The 15,009-nt window shown below is 44.2% G+C and overlaps 2 protein-coding genes across 3 annotated transcripts in view; one reads left to right on the top strand and one right to left on the bottom strand.

Moving 5' to 3' along the window:
* ZNRF3 (zinc and ring finger 3) overlaps positions 1-6,474 on the top strand; it is a 66,236-nt gene extending 59,762 nt beyond the window's left edge. The window contains exons 7-9 of the mRNA XM_058816419.1: positions 111-213; positions 907-2,652; positions 3,654-6,474. Of these exons, the coding sequence (XP_058672402.1) occupies positions 111-213; positions 907-2,652; positions 3,654-3,697 (1,893 nt within the window). The 3' untranslated portion in view covers positions 3,698-6,474. The remainder of the gene's footprint in view (positions 1-110; positions 214-906; positions 2,653-3,653) is intronic.
* A 1-nt stretch (position 6,475) lies between these two features.
* The window catches only part of KREMEN1 (kringle containing transmembrane protein 1), a 30,285-nt gene continuing 21,751 nt past the window's right edge, over positions 6,476-15,009 (bottom strand). The window contains exons 9-10 of one of the 2 annotated variants that reach the window (XM_058816421.1): positions 14,636-14,838; positions 6,476-14,348 (exon numbers count right to left, since the gene is read on the bottom strand). In XM_058816421.1, the coding sequence (XP_058672404.1) occupies positions 14,676-14,838 (163 nt within the window). In that variant the 3' untranslated portion in view covers positions 6,476-14,348; positions 14,636-14,675. Of the gene's footprint in view, positions 14,839-15,009 lie in introns of both variants that reach the window. The other variant, XM_058816420.1, reaches the window with a different exon arrangement.

Below are 15,009 nucleotides of genomic sequence, written 5' to 3'. Positions count from 1 at the left end.
AGGAATTGCTCCATTTAATAGCCAGGATGAAAAAAAACTAGGAACAAGCTGTGAAAAATTCCCTTGTCAGGAAGAAGTAGATTTTCATGGTGCTTCATGTGTTCCTGTAGGAACTGCGTGTCATTCCCTGCACTCACAGATTCCACAAGAAATGTGTGGATCCTTGGCTGCTGCAGCACCACACCTGCCCTCACTGCCGCCATAACATCATAGGTAAGTGCTGCACTCTGCATGCTCTGGTGTCTTGTTTATTTCAGACAGCTGAAAGGATGAAATAAAAAGTGTCCCTGTTTGTGAATCTCCGTGGAGCTCTCGGTCCTTATTGTAACATAGGCAGAGCAGCTGAGTGCCCCTGGCATAACCTTGGGCTGGGGATGATGCCCAGCTGAGGGCAGTGTTGTGTTGTGCAGCCCTGAGTGCAAGGACGCATGGAGAAAAGGGATATGTTTTCCCTTGGGAATTACAAAGAAAACAATGTATGGGCTTTTATTTTTCCATGGTGTTGTAACTTGGAACGTGGTTTCCCTTACTTGCCCTCTTCCTGCTTTCATTTCCTCTGTCTTAAGAAAGTTTTCTGGTGCTGCACATTTCTGTAAAAATGCATGAAGTGAAAATTTGAGCAATGACTTCCAGCCTCTCTCAGCCTCTGCAACATGTTAGCAAAACATTTTGTGTATATGAGAACAGTATCTGAAAAAAATTCACTTCTTTTGCTTTTTAAGCAAATACATTTGGGTGTTTCAAAGTTTTCCAGACATGCTTTTGACTTTTGTTTTGCTTTTATTTCCTTCCATGTAAAAAAACTGGTGCATAATGTAATGACATGGAAAACAAAATACGCTTCTTGCATAAAGTAATTTTATTCCCTTCTAGTTCTACTTCTCCATTCTTCTTTCTCTCATTCAGAACAGAAGAAGGGGAATGCAGCCCCAATCTGTCTGGAATCCATCAATGCAGCCCGCAGCAGGCAGCAGAGGGTGATTCTGCCTGTGCACTACCCGGGCCGAGTGCACAGGGCCAGCCAGATCACAGCGTATCCCACCCGGACCAGCATGGACCCCCACGGGAACCCCATCACCCTGCTGACAGTGGAGAGACACGGGGAACAGAGCCTCTACCAAGCCCCTTCCCCAGCCTACATCCGCAGTTATCAGCCTATTCACTTGGACCATGCTTTAAACACCCATCACTGCAGCCTGGAGCACAGGGCTTACTCTCCAGCTCACAACTTCCGCAGGCCCAAGTTTGGTGGACGCAACTTTTCCAAAGCGGCGTGCTTTTCCCGATACGAGACCATGTATCAGCACTACTACTTCCAAGGCCTTAGCTACCCTGAGCAAGATGGACAGCTTCCAGCTGGCATTGCCTCCAAGGGTCCTTCCCGTGCCTTTCAGCCTGGCAGCAGCGTGCTCTTCCCTCCTGTGGTACACGTGATGCCCTCGTCCCGCTTGGAGAGCGGCAGCACCTCCAGCTTCAGCTGCTACCACGGCCACCGCTCGGTGTGCAGCGGGTACTTGGCCGACTGCCCTGGCAGTGACAGCAGCAGCAGCAGCTCTGGTCAGTGCCACTGCTCCTCCAGTGATTCCATGGTTGACTGCACTGAGGTCAGCAACCAGGGGGTTTACGGGAGCTGCTCCACGTTCCGCAGCTCTCTGAGCAGTGACTATGACCCCTACGTGTACCGCAGCAGGAGCCCCTGCCGGGTGCCTGAGGCTGGTGCTGCCAACAGGGGGGCGATTGTGCTCTTGGAGGGCCCCCACCAGGACGAGCTCCCAGCTCACACTCACGGCCTGGTGGGTGCTGACTGCAGGCCCGTGCCAGCTTCTTCCTCAGGGGACCAACTGTCTAATTGCAGCATGGATATGAACTATAGCAGTAATTCCTCACTAGAGCACAGGGATCCAAATGGCACTACCTCAGAGGGAGGACCTGAGGCCGCTGCTGGTGCTGCCTTGGATGTTAAAAGGAACTGGAAGAATCCAGAGGTGGCAGGGCCGGTTTCGGAGCAGGCGTGCGCGTGCTGCTTTGAATTCCAGCACTCTGCCCTGGAGCCCAGCAGTGGCACAGCTGACTGTGGTGCACTCTTCCTTAGCTCCCCACTGTGGGGGGCGTGTGGCCAAGGAATGGAACCACAGTCAGGGAACACCCCAGGCTTGTACAGTATTAACTCAGACCACTTACATAGGACAGATGGGGTAAAATATGAGGGGTTGCCCTGCTGCTTCTATGAAGAGAAGCAGGTAGCCTGTAGTAGCACCAGTGGCAGTGGAGGTGGTGGCTGCTATACAGAAGACTATGCAGTGAATGTGCAGTACACGCTTCCTGATGACACCTTGCCAAACTGCTGTAAGGGTGTATGTGATCTGGGTCAACGCATTCCCATCATTCCTGAAGACAGAGACTGTGAGCTGATCCTACCACCAGAGCACCAAGGGACCCACATAGGAGGCTGCAGCTCCTGGGATGGAACACCTGAGCTAGACACTTACCTGCACTGTCAAGGTGTTGGAGAGGTACAGGTGGAGAGGGAGGTGTGCTATGAGGCAACATCATTCCTGCAGCAGAACTACTCTCAGGAGGAGGAAACTGGAATGCCCTTTCCCAGTCCCACTCTGAACTCCCAGAAGCTTATGATGACCACAAAGGCCACAGGTAACATATGTGCTTTTTTTTGATTACTTGCTACCTTTCTTAGTGTATGAAATGCTGCCACCTGCCTAGGTACCTGCAGCCATAAAAGTTACTCCATCCTTCACATAGGAGCAGGTTATTGATTAGCCATTTGCCCCAGAGTATTATTCCCTGGTTACTTGTGCTCATTTGGTAAGCCAGAGGAGGAGAAGATGATAACTTACTAATTAACCCTATAAAAGCTTTCATGCTCATCCTTTGTGGGGAGGGGGCCCCATTAGAGTTCCCACAGCAAGGGACCCTGTGCTGGTCATGGCAGCTGTGGTGAGTTGCCTAAGCAGGCAATGCCACTGTGAGAGACAACAGACAAGCTGAAGGTTTTTTTTTTAAAAGGTGAAAATCTTGGAATTGCTGTAGAAGAATATGTGGGTAAGTCTCTGCTGTGGACATAGACAAGGGTGAAAAAAAAGCCACTCACAGAAAGAGGGGGATATTTCTTACCTGCCTTGCCAGGGTTATTTTAAAGGGTGTTCATTGTATCACAAGGTACCCTAGTTTGGAATGGACCTCAGGCCATCATCTAGTCCAACCCCCTGCTCAAAGCAGAGCCAGCTCTGAGACCAGACCAAGCTTGTCAGACCAAATGTATCCAGTCAGGCTGGATAAACCTCAAGGGACACAGAGTGCAGTCCCCTTCTGGGCTCCTGTGCTTGACTGCCATTGTGGTCAAAAGGTTTTCCTTATATCCAGTGTGAACATCTCACACTTCAACTTCCTCACCTGTTGTTCAGAATGTGTGTGAGGACTGTGCTTTCATCTGGTCCAGCCTCCATGCAGGCATTGCTGGGGATGCCTTTGCTGCAGGCTGGACAGCCCAGATCCCTCAGCCCCTGCACTCCGGGTGCTGCAGCCCTCTGAGCATCCTGGCTCTGTGAAACTCCACTCACTGAGGGTCTTGTTTGGGGCCCCAACTGTGTGCAATATTCTACATGCCATGTTCCTTAGTTTTCTTTGTCCTTCAGGTGCTGGATCTCATCCCCTGGAGAGAAGCCAAATCAGTGACTAGACCTGCCCAGAAGATCCCAGATGGAGAAGCGGAGCTGATCAGAGACTCCAAATTCTCATGGACTTAATTTTTTTAAGCTTTGACAAACACACAAAAGTGGTAATGTGGAGAAGTCCCTCCCCTACTTCCTCTGTGTTAACATCAGTTTGCTTGTCTCCTTTGTCCCTCCTGCCTGACACTTCAGGCCTTGATTTGTGTGCAAAGCCCATGTGGGACATGGTGTGGAGCATTTCTGAGCTCTAGTGCCATTTCTATATTAATGACAAAGTGTTATTTATATTTTCTTTTTAGAAGTGACCTCTTGCTGAGAGGTAACACAGTGTGTTAAATAAGCCAGGCTATGTGTAGATGCTGTTATCTCCTGCTTGAAGGAGTCCAGCCTTTGATAAGCTCAGGGCTACACCTGCCTTAGAAACCAGATAGCACCTTGAAATATAGTAATCCAGAGGGATACAGCTGCTGAATGGATGCTCAGATACTGACTGATCCCAGTAGCAAATCCTAGCAGCCAGCAAGTTATGTGAGTGATTGTGAGGGAGGTGAAGCATTGGACTGTCTCCTTTCTCCTCTTCCCTTCTCCCCCCTTTCATGCTGCTCTGATGGTTTGCCTAGGAAGGTGTCCTGCCTTTAGGATTAGTTTCAACAGAGTGGGGGTAAGGAAACTGAGAGCTCAGAATGTTCTCATCCTCACTTCTGTATTTAAACCGTGGACCTCATTGTATCTTCTGACCAGTGAAGAATGCTGGGGACCTCTCCCTCAAGCAGATGCTCGAACAAAGTGCTTAGAAAGGGTATTACCTTTGTAGGTAATGAACTTTTCCTTCCATAGGAAGTTTTTCAGGCACCTGTAGCCCCTGTTACAGCTGTGAGGAATGCTGGCATGTGCAGGAAAGCAGAGCTTGCAGCGTGCTCACAGCTTTGCTGGCTCATTTTGGAAACAGGGTTTCTTGTTTCCTTCCAGGCTGCAAGCATGCCTAAGGGAAGCAGTGCTTGTCACCTTCTGTGTGTGTGGCAAAGTGAGGGACTTGGTTTGATCATTGTTTTCTTCTTTGCTGTGGTTGATGTAGCTTCCATAGATTGATCTGTTTTAAAGGTTTCTTGGGCCCAGCCAGTTGTGCTTCATTTCTGTCTTGTGTACAGAGTGCCCTCTGTACCCCATTAGCCTGGGCACATCCTTTTGTTCTTGTTCTTGTCCTAGTGGGGATGTTTGTTATCATGAGATAATTCATGTCGTCACTTCTGATAGCAATTGTTTCCTGTGGAAACAGCAGCTTCTGAGTAAGAGGCTACCATAGCATGGGTGAAATTGCCTGTCATGCTGCATGTGCCTGAGGACACAGTGTCATCCTGTGGTGTATTCACAGCAGGAATTCTTCTAAAGGGAAACTAAGTATTTAATGCCCACAGTGCCAGTCTTTGGAAAAGATTTGTCCTAAGTTCAGTACACTTTGGAGATACTCAAAGACAAGAAATAGAGATGTACACTTCATATTCTGCCAAAGCAATGTCCTTGACAGCACTGGGCTGGTTGTGAGACCAGCAAAGCTAATTTGTATTCTCTGTAGTCCCAAATGAACTATTTTAAAAGAAGGAAACAGATATCTAAGAAATAACAAATACATTCATCTATTTCCTTTTGCTTTCATACCCAGTAAGTTAGGAAAAAAGTTCCACCTAAAGGAATTCACATTTCATCTTTTCAGTCAACAAGCACCAAAATTCAGCTGTTCAGAGAATTAATACAAGGCAATATCTGGGTATAACATGAAAGGAAAAATTTCAATAAACACATTTTCTGTGTATAAAGCTTATTAAAAACTTATTCATTCTCTGAATGACTGAAGTAAGTGGTATGTGTTGGGAGAACAAACTCTAAGGGTTTGTCATTTTTGGAATTTTTTTTTTTTTTAATTTTTAAGTCTTACCCTCTCCTTCCTCCACTAAAAAAAGAAATGCATTTTAGAAGCTATGGTACACTAGCTTGGTTATTCTTCTTGGTGTTTTGTGAGGCACTGTAAAGGCCACCTAGGATACATTGTACTCTGTAACTAAAACAGCATATTGTGGTAAGAGTGTTTCTTACAAACATTTGAATATTCTGGCTCCTGGTGATCCCAGATGTGCTGGTCCCACACATTGTGGAAATGTCTGCTGGTACAAATCTCTGCAGGCCACACCACAGACACCTACACCTGCCTTCTGTGCTGGCTCTGCCATTTAACATAAAACTCTGTCCAGTGCAGACTCACAGGCTAGCTGGCCATGATGGATGGTTTTTATAACAAAATGCCTTTCTACTACTTACATGAACAGTTGTCGTTGTGTTTGGCTCATGAGGCACTATTTAAAATGTTTTTAATTAAAATTGTCTTATAGCACTTAAAATTGTTTTGTATAAAATTTGCTGTAAAGATTTGTAATATGGTCAAAGGGCTCTTTCTCCTTCATTACCATTTTTAAAAATGTTTTAAAAGCTAGAAAGCATCTTGTATATATTCTGTATATGTATAGCAGCACATTTCATGTATGGAAATATGTTCTCAGAATATTTATTTACTAATATATTTATCTTAAGCCATGTCTTATGTTGAGAGTGTGTGACATTATTGTAATAATCACTGAAAATCACTAACACGAGGCCCTGTAAATACATGATAATTGCACACAAAGATTTTACAGTACTTGCCGACCAAAAATGATTTAAGAGAAGTGTAGTTACTTGCAGTTTTGTAAGAAAGTGTACAAATGTCTGTATTAAAAGAAAAAAAAAGGCAAAACCACACAAAAAAATACAGTTTTATTGCATATACATGTGGGAGTTGTCCTTCTTGTTTTGGGGGAAAGGACATAGATAACTGTTCTCAAAGTACAGTCCTAGATATACTGGGATGAACTCTAATAAACAACGTTTTTCCCTTTTTTTTAAACACCAGACAGCTGGATATTTATATGCCTTTACACAGCATCCAGTTACTGGGGGGCAGTGTGGGGTAGGTGTCACACAAGCCCCTGAGCCCCCCAGGCACAGGGAAGTTCCACATCTGCTAAAAGAAATCCTCATTAATGTTTGGAACCTGCCTGTTCCTCATTGCAGGGGAACTGAACTCTGTTGTAATTTCAGATAAAAGTAATTTATTGTGATTTATTGCCCTGAAATAAAATTGTTTTGAGAGAGCATGATACAGGTGGGCACAGCTGGGTAAATCATGGCTTGAATAGCCAAGATCCAGGTCCTTGCCCTGCATCATGGAATCACTGGTCCTGCTTTAGTGGAAATCAATATTGTGGTGCTTGTTTTGGCAGCAGAGAGCACAATTTCATCAGAGATATTTATGCAGACTCCAGAAGAGGGGAGCCTGGGCTGTGTGGCTCTATGTGTGTATGTACATGTGTGTTTATGTGTGTTACTGTGTCACCTGTTCACCTGCCTGTGTTATTCATTTCCCATCCAGTGAGACACTCACAGAGCCTTTGCCAGGATTCTCCAGCTTCTTCCGTCTCCCAGAGATTTCCACCTGGTAATCCCCTGGACTTTCCCCATCTCTCATCCATGTTCAAATGCACTGTAACTCAGTCACCTCAGCATTCAGCCAAGAAATGAGCTTTACTGCTCTCCAACCCTCCTTGTTTCATGTGTGATAACTCCATTTGGCATGACAGACTGCTCAAGAGTATTGTTTTGTAGGGGACCCTTCACAGCCTGAGGACCCGTTCCCATCCTGATCTCAGGTGTGATGGAAAACCCTGCTCTGTGTGGGAGACAGGCACAGCAATGGAAGAGCAACAGGAGCAGGTGCTTCCCAATTAAAATATGTGCCCCTTTTTTTGCTCAGTGAGCAGAGTCTGGGCAATTGCCAGTGACTACAGATATGCCTTTAGTTCAAATTAGTTCACAAACCACTTGATTTTACAAATAGCATAAAGCTCCCATGTGTGGGTGGCTGGTAACTCATATGTTGACAGGTCACACCTGCATCTCCTTTCTCTTCCCTCCCTCCACCCCCCTGATTCCTACTGCTGGTGTTCTGTTTTCTTGTTCCCTGCTCTGAAGAAAACTGCCAGGTGATTGTGCTTTTAGGAGCAGGACATGCCACCACCCTCAGTGCCCTGTAGGGACACAGTCTGGGGTCACTGGGAGTGGGGCTGTGGCTGAGCCCCATCCCCAATGGGCACAGCTGTGAGGAGCAGGTGAGCAGCATTGAAACAACGAGCCATGGAGTGCCAGGGGCACTGAGCAACCACCAAAGGGAACAGGGGGCACACAGGGGCACTGCATCAGCATGAGGGGCACACAGGTGCCATGCATCAGCATGAGGGCACACAGGTGCAGTGCATGAACAATGAGGGCACACAGGTGCCATGCATCAACAGGAGGGCACACAGGTGCAGTGCATCAGCATGAGGGGCACACAGGTGCAGTGCATGAACAATGAGGGGCACACAGGTGCAGTGCATGAACAATGAGGGCACACAGGTGCAGTGCATGAACAATGAGGGCACACAGGTGCCATGCATCAACAGGAGGGGATAAAAGGTTGGGCTGAAGAACCAAAAGGGCAGATGCCTGCAGCCTTCTGAAAGGACAGGATGTTACTCTGCATGGGCAGATGCCTGAAGCCTTCTGTAGTTTCAGGATTTTATTCTGTATGGGCAGATGCCTGAAGCCTTCTGATGAGGTAAGGTGTTACTCTGTATGGGCAAATGCTGAAAGCCTTCTGAAGTTGTATGGTGACACTCTGTGTTGTGGCTGTCCCAACTGTGACTGTCCCACAGAATAACCAGTGAGCCCATGTTCTGTCTGCATGAAACAGCAGGGCTGAACTTGTGTGTGGTGCTAGCTCTGTGTGAAATTCTGTCTAGTCTTTGTTGTGGCTTTTTAAAAATGACTAAATGTAAATATTGTCTGTTCACAATGAACATTTGGATACTTGGCAAGGGGGGGAGGTTCTTTTTACTTTTCAGGTTCAATGCTTAAGGAACAACTTTGTGACAAAATGTGATACCACGAGCCTCCACAGAACCTTGATAAGTAGGAAATAAAAAGCAGCAGCAGATTATTCTTAGTGGATTGTACATTACTGTAACACTTGGTGTTCGTGTAACACTATCTGCAATATCGTGTGCATCTGTCAAATCCTATGGCAGCTGTTAGGTGACGTTTGTTGTTGCTTGGGTAGAGTGAAGAGAAAAATGCCCTTAAAAGGGTGGCCATGTCCATACCCTGTGGAGCACAGCCTGGCCTAATTCTCTGGCCAGGGAGACAATGGCAGACCTGAAACCAGATATTTTATCTTGCAGTGAAAGCACCCTGCTCCTGTGACTTAAATGCTTCTTAGAAAAGTGTCTCTTTCAGAATAAAGAACACATTTCCCTCGTGGGGAATGAATCTGCTGCTTAGGAAACAAGCAAGAAAACAGAAGGGAACAGTTCCCAGAAAGAACCAAAGTGCCAGAGTCTCATAACCAGAATGGCAAGAAAGGAGAGCAGAGTAACCTTCTCTGTGTGAGGGGAGACCAGTCCCCTGTGACAATTGTGTTTCTAAAAGAAAAGTGAGTTTTCATGAAAAGGAGGCAGTTTTGGTATTTGTCACTTGTTTACATAAAAGGTTGCTGAAGGTTTCTTAAAATGCAGCATTATTTTGGCCAGGAGGAATTAATTAGAGAAAAGATGAATCTTGCAAGAAAGTGGAAACAGCATTACACAGTGCTGCAATTGCAAAGCAAACCCTGAACGAATTTATACAGTTTTTAAGAGTTTGAAAACACATAAACTGAATACTTTCAATTTGCTGTTACCTCAGAGATTGTGTCTCAGAGCAGTATCATACTTCATATGTAAAGTAATCATTTTCAGCTCTAATTACTCTCTTCTAATATGTACAGCAGGCAGTGCTCTTGTAATCTGCTGGTGCACTGCAGCAGTTTCTGCCTCCTTTATTTCATGCTTGTATACACTTTAGTCATCCTAACCGAACTCCTCCTGCACAAATACACTGTATTTATTTTTTCGTAATTATTATTTACAACCATTTCCTGAATGCAGGGTGAACAGTTACAAACACAGTGCATATTTCAGCAGCAAGTCACCTCAAATTTGATTTATTCTGGTTTCTTGATAGCCTTATGTGGTTCATGTGATAGCTTTTGGATTTGGAGCAAAATGTCTTTAGTCTGAAGTTCATGATGCCAGATTTCATCCCAAAGCACAGGTGCTCAGTAAATCTGGGAAAGTCTGAGCGGCGTGAAATGTGTGTCCAGTGGGGATGTGTTGTTAAAAAAAAATGTATGGTCTGAAGGCAATTGTATTTTTCACTCTCAAGGTAGCAGAATTGTTCATTAGTGTCCAGAACAATATTCAGGTGAAACTATCAGTGAACTGTATTTTTTTGAAGATTGTGAAATACTGCTGCAGGGCAGTAAGAACCAGTTGGACGAGTTTTTGTCAGGAGTTGTTTTTGTAGTTCACCCTTCCTTTAGGCAAAGTGGTGCACTAGAAAATTCTGTTCCTTCCCACTGCCTGAGAGGGCTTATTAAGCAGAAGATGAAAGTGGAATGGCTATTTATGCTCATTCAGTGGCAGCCATGTGTCTGCTGATGTGTTTGACCTGTAGTCATCCAGGCTGCAGATTCAGTGCAGTTTCCAGGACTATCCATAAAAATCTCCTGTTTATATTATTGCTGGGAGATTGGAATACACAGACTTTAATTCTGCAATCCCACTGGATTTCTGCATGAGCAATGTGATAAACTTCCTCAGCATTGTCCTGGCTGTAGAAAATCTGGCAGAAACAAGTCCTAAAGATTATGTTGATGCTTGATTGCAAAAGCAGATTACATGTTTGATGGTAAAAATCATCCAGAGAGTGTATGCACATGAATTTGCAGACTCTTATGAACAGCCTAATACAATTACAGGCTAGAAGTGAGATTCAAAGGAGGAAAATGTTTCTTACAGCAATTCTTATCAGCATCTATTCTGTCACAAAACTGAGGCTGAGTTCCCCTATTCTCAATGTCTTTCTATCATATACACCAAAGAAGTAGCTTTGATTTTTTTTCCCTTATGGTTACAGTGTATAGAAAATTTATTTTTCCCAGAGTGTAAACTAACATCTTTTCTTCCTATAAAATGTTAGCAAGATAGAAGCATAATATGCTGTATTAAATAATGCATTTCCTATACATATACAAATATATATATTACTATGATAACACATCACACATTTTTACATAACAGAGTCTCTATTTTCCCACAACATAACAATATTAAGATAAAAATACATATAAAATCATGTAGTCAATAAACTAAACTAGTTTAAAATGTAGATTTTGAAGGAGAAGGCACTTGTCTAGCTGGCTGCTTTCCACCTGAGGTGCACACACAGTGGAGGGAGCTGTAGCTGGGTGCAGGGTGAGGGCAGCAGGTTCACCCATGGCTGTGGAGCTCCAGCAGAAGCGCTCATTGTCCCTGGGGCACACATCTGCCCTTGCCCCATGGCTCACTGTCTGCCCCGTGTGCACTCGGGGAGCTCTGAGCTCATCTCCCTGTGCCACCAGCCAGGGGCAAGGGCAGAGAGCTCAGCTCTGTGAAAAGGAACTCAGGGAAGAAAAAGCCATGGCAGTTTTTGACCTGATCAGTTTATTGCACCACTACACAGCTGGTCACGCCAACACGAGAGTGAGCAGTGGGCCAGAGCAGGAGCTGAAATCCCTATGAGGGAGGAGGCAGCTCCTCATTAGGATTTTGACATTGCCTCTGACATTGTACCAGTGTCACCTTTGCAGCCTGTCCAGCCTCCTGAGGGGACTGCTAGGCAGCAGCTCAGAGGCTGTTCAATGCAATTCCAAACAAATTCTTCTGCAGTTATTCTCAATTTGCTGGAGAACATGGGGCAGACACCACCGTGCTGAGGTGTCAGCTCTCAGCTGCCTGTGCAGTAGGGGCATTTCCTTTGTGGGTTTACAACACTTGTGCATGGTCACACTTTTTGCTTCTTTCTTCCCCAAACCCTTACAGCAAAGATCAGAACCTGCTGTGTTCATGGGTACCACATCTCTTGGCCATAAATCACCACACCCTGAAGTGTCTGCACTAGCAGCGTGAGTGGCCCTACACATTTGGAAAAATCCACACTGGAGATCTACCTGCTCTTCATGGCCTCAGCCCTGGAAAGTAATAAGTGCTATTTAAGGGACCCTGTCCATGAATTTCCATCCATTGCTCTGTTTGCTAGCACTAGCAGGATCTAGAATCAGCCAATCTGAAAAATTCTGTGTGGGGGAACATAATTTCTTCTATGTTTTTATCAGTGAATTACCCATGCACTGTCTAATGCTAGTCCTGTTTATTGTTGCCATGACCAGTTAATCTGCTGTAAGTGCTGGTTTTATGGGACTTAGTACATAAATTTGATTACTGCTCCCCACAAAAGTCCCATGAAATACAATTTTATTTAAAAAATATTTAAGGAGCTAAGGGAGCAATGCAAAAGTCTCATTTCTTAAATTCTGTAGATTTTGCATTAGTAGTGTCAGTCTTTGTTGCTATTTGTAATATTTTCTGTAATATTATAGTGAAATTAAATTCTTCACTAATGAAGAGATGTGTAGCATTCTGTATTTTTTCTTTCTGCAATAGGTGTACATCAGTCACTGGGTGTTCCTGATGTTTTTTCAGTTTATCACCATTAGGTAACTGCTTTATTAAAGTCTCTCTGGCAAAATGTTTAACTTGCCTTTGATAAGGCAAGCAAAGCTTCATCACTTTGTGATAAGCACTGTGTGCCTGTAACAGCTCCTGAGGATCTGGCAGCACACTGTGATTCTCCCTGCCTGGTTTCCTGTTAGTGCACCAAATTAAGGATGCTTAGGAACCAACCTACTTTGTTTTGCTCTGAATCTCTGAGGTGAACTCTTTTCCACACAGCATGATGCAAAACCTCAGCTTTAAAAAAGGCAATTTCAGAACTTGTGTTGGGTCTGAGACAGACAATGGTTTTTGGTCCAACGTGGTGACACGTCAGAGAGAACCAGCACAGCTTTTACAACTTGTCCTGTCTTCATTTTAGCTAATACTGTAATTATATTTTCCTGTATTCTTTCCAGCAGCTCATGCAAGAAAGTACTAGATGTTCCCATGCTGTTCCATTTTTTATATAAACAATTCCATAATTGCTGGCTTAGTAAAGTCTGGCTTCTTTTAAGCATGCATTGTGATGTTGCTCAGCTGTGTCTAGCACTCATCTGTGGTGCATAAATCAAGCTGGATTGAATTCAGTTCAGGTAAAAGACCAGATCTGCAGTGGTAAGGCACAAGATTTCACTTGTGCTTAAGTGAAATCTGCTTAATTGTTTGATGCCCTGATTTTTCAGTGAAATCTGTAGTTCTCACAAAAAGGAGGGAGTTATATGTTAAAAAACATAAGGACAGATTCTGGAATGAATTTAAACTCGGTGACAATTTTCTTACTTTTCTTAATTACCTTTTGTACGTGCACTTAATAGATGTTTTCTGACTGCACATCTGGTATATGCAGACCGTTGGTATATGTTCAAACTTAACCAGAATTAATGTTCAAACTTAACCAGAATAAGTGTAGTTTAATGGTTCTCAGTGAACCTTCTCTGAGTTTAAGGAGCTGCCCACTGTAAACTTTTGCAGTCAATTTATCTGACATTTGCATTGACAATTTTTCCTAAATATCTTGCTGGTCTGAACTTGCTGAGGCAGAAAGACTCACTGCTGATCCCTTGGAATCACTTGTTTCCCACTTGTGGTGGTGGGATGAGAAATCTGAGTGTTGTGGATGGACAGCCAGTCCACCAAAGAGCAGAAATAGTTAATGCTGTCTGTTGCAATCAAAGAAAATAGTTCACAGATCAGAACCCCACTGATGTTTCAGTTCTTTGACAAGTAAGGCAATTACCTTAAAAATTCAGCTCAGTTTTAGTGCTGCAGGCAAGGAGACACTTCTCCTCCCAGGTGAGTGTCCAGGCAGCTGTTTTGTGCATGCTCAGCTGCACAGCCTGGCCCAGGGGAGCTGGTCATCTGAGTCTACAACTTTGTAAAATGTTTGGGCTGCTGAGATCAATGCATGTGACTTCAGAGCAAAAACTGGTTAGTCAGCCTCACTGATAAAAATTCAGTGGATTATCTTTGGACAATCCTTTAAGAAGCCCTAAGCTTATATCCAGGATGAATCCTGGCTCTCCGGCTGGAGTATAATTAATTTTTTAAAGGATCACTGTGAATATGAACAAAATTATCATAAACATCAGTGAATGATGGGTCAGACAGAGTCATTTAAAAGGCTTCAATGCTCTTGCAGGCCTTGACCTGGTGAGCTCTAGTCAACCAAAATGAATATTTGTAGCTGAGTCTTGTTATAGAGGCATCCTGAATTTGATTTTTTTATGTTTGCATCTCTTCTTGTAGACACAGAAACAGAACATGCAGAAAGAGCACAGCACTGAGCAACCAGGCTGATAATTTTTCCAGTCTTTGATTCCCATTCTCCTGTACAATACCATTGAGATGTGTTTACATCAAGGTCAGCAGTACCCACCTCTGTCTTCAGCTTGAGAATAAGAGGACTCAAGTAGCCTGATCTAATACAGTGGCACAGGCAAGGGGGACACAAGAAATCCTCAACCTGTAAAAACCCCTTCAGTTACCTTGGGCAGGGGTACAGGACATGTTGAATTTTACAAGTTTTTACATCTACTTTAAGTGCAATGTTTTAAAGGCAGTAATTAACAGCACTGCAGACTTGAGGAGCACCAGGTATTTCAGAATTATTGCTGCAATTAAATCCGTTGTCACTGCTAGATCCAAGAGAACAGCAGAGAGGCCAAGTCACTCAAAGGCCTTTGGAAATGGACTTTTTGGAAAACAGGTATGAGGTTGGGAGGAAAAAAAGGAAGATTAATCTCAAGTCACCTGGATTTGAAGGAGATCAATTCTTTCAAGATAAGTCAGCTCAGTCTCCCACCAGTGGGTTGCAATCATCTTGCTGATTTCGAAGCTTTTTCTTGAAGATGGAAATTGATGTGGATGGTTGGTAAAATATACTCCAGATCTCACCAGCAGTAGTGACATCACTGCAATCCTCTGTCTCAGCTGCAGCTGGAATCTGGTGGGACCTAGGAAACAAGAGTGAATTCACTCTTGTGTGAAGTGCTTGGGTAGCTGTGGTTATCAATGTGTCTGCACTGGGAGTGCTCACACTGCATCTGTGACACTTCTTTCTACCTGCTGTGCAAAATGCATGTTTTTGGAGTGTTTCTTGGTTGGCTTGATCAAATGAAAAATTA

This window comes from Ammospiza caudacuta, chromosome 18 (genome assembly GCF_027887145.1).
Source record: "Ammospiza caudacuta isolate bAmmCau1 chromosome 18, bAmmCau1.pri, whole genome shotgun sequence".
Classification (NCBI taxonomy): Eukaryota; Metazoa; Chordata; class Aves; order Passeriformes; family Passerellidae; genus Ammospiza; species Ammospiza caudacuta.
This window is presented reverse-complemented; position numbering and strand designations above follow the sequence as displayed.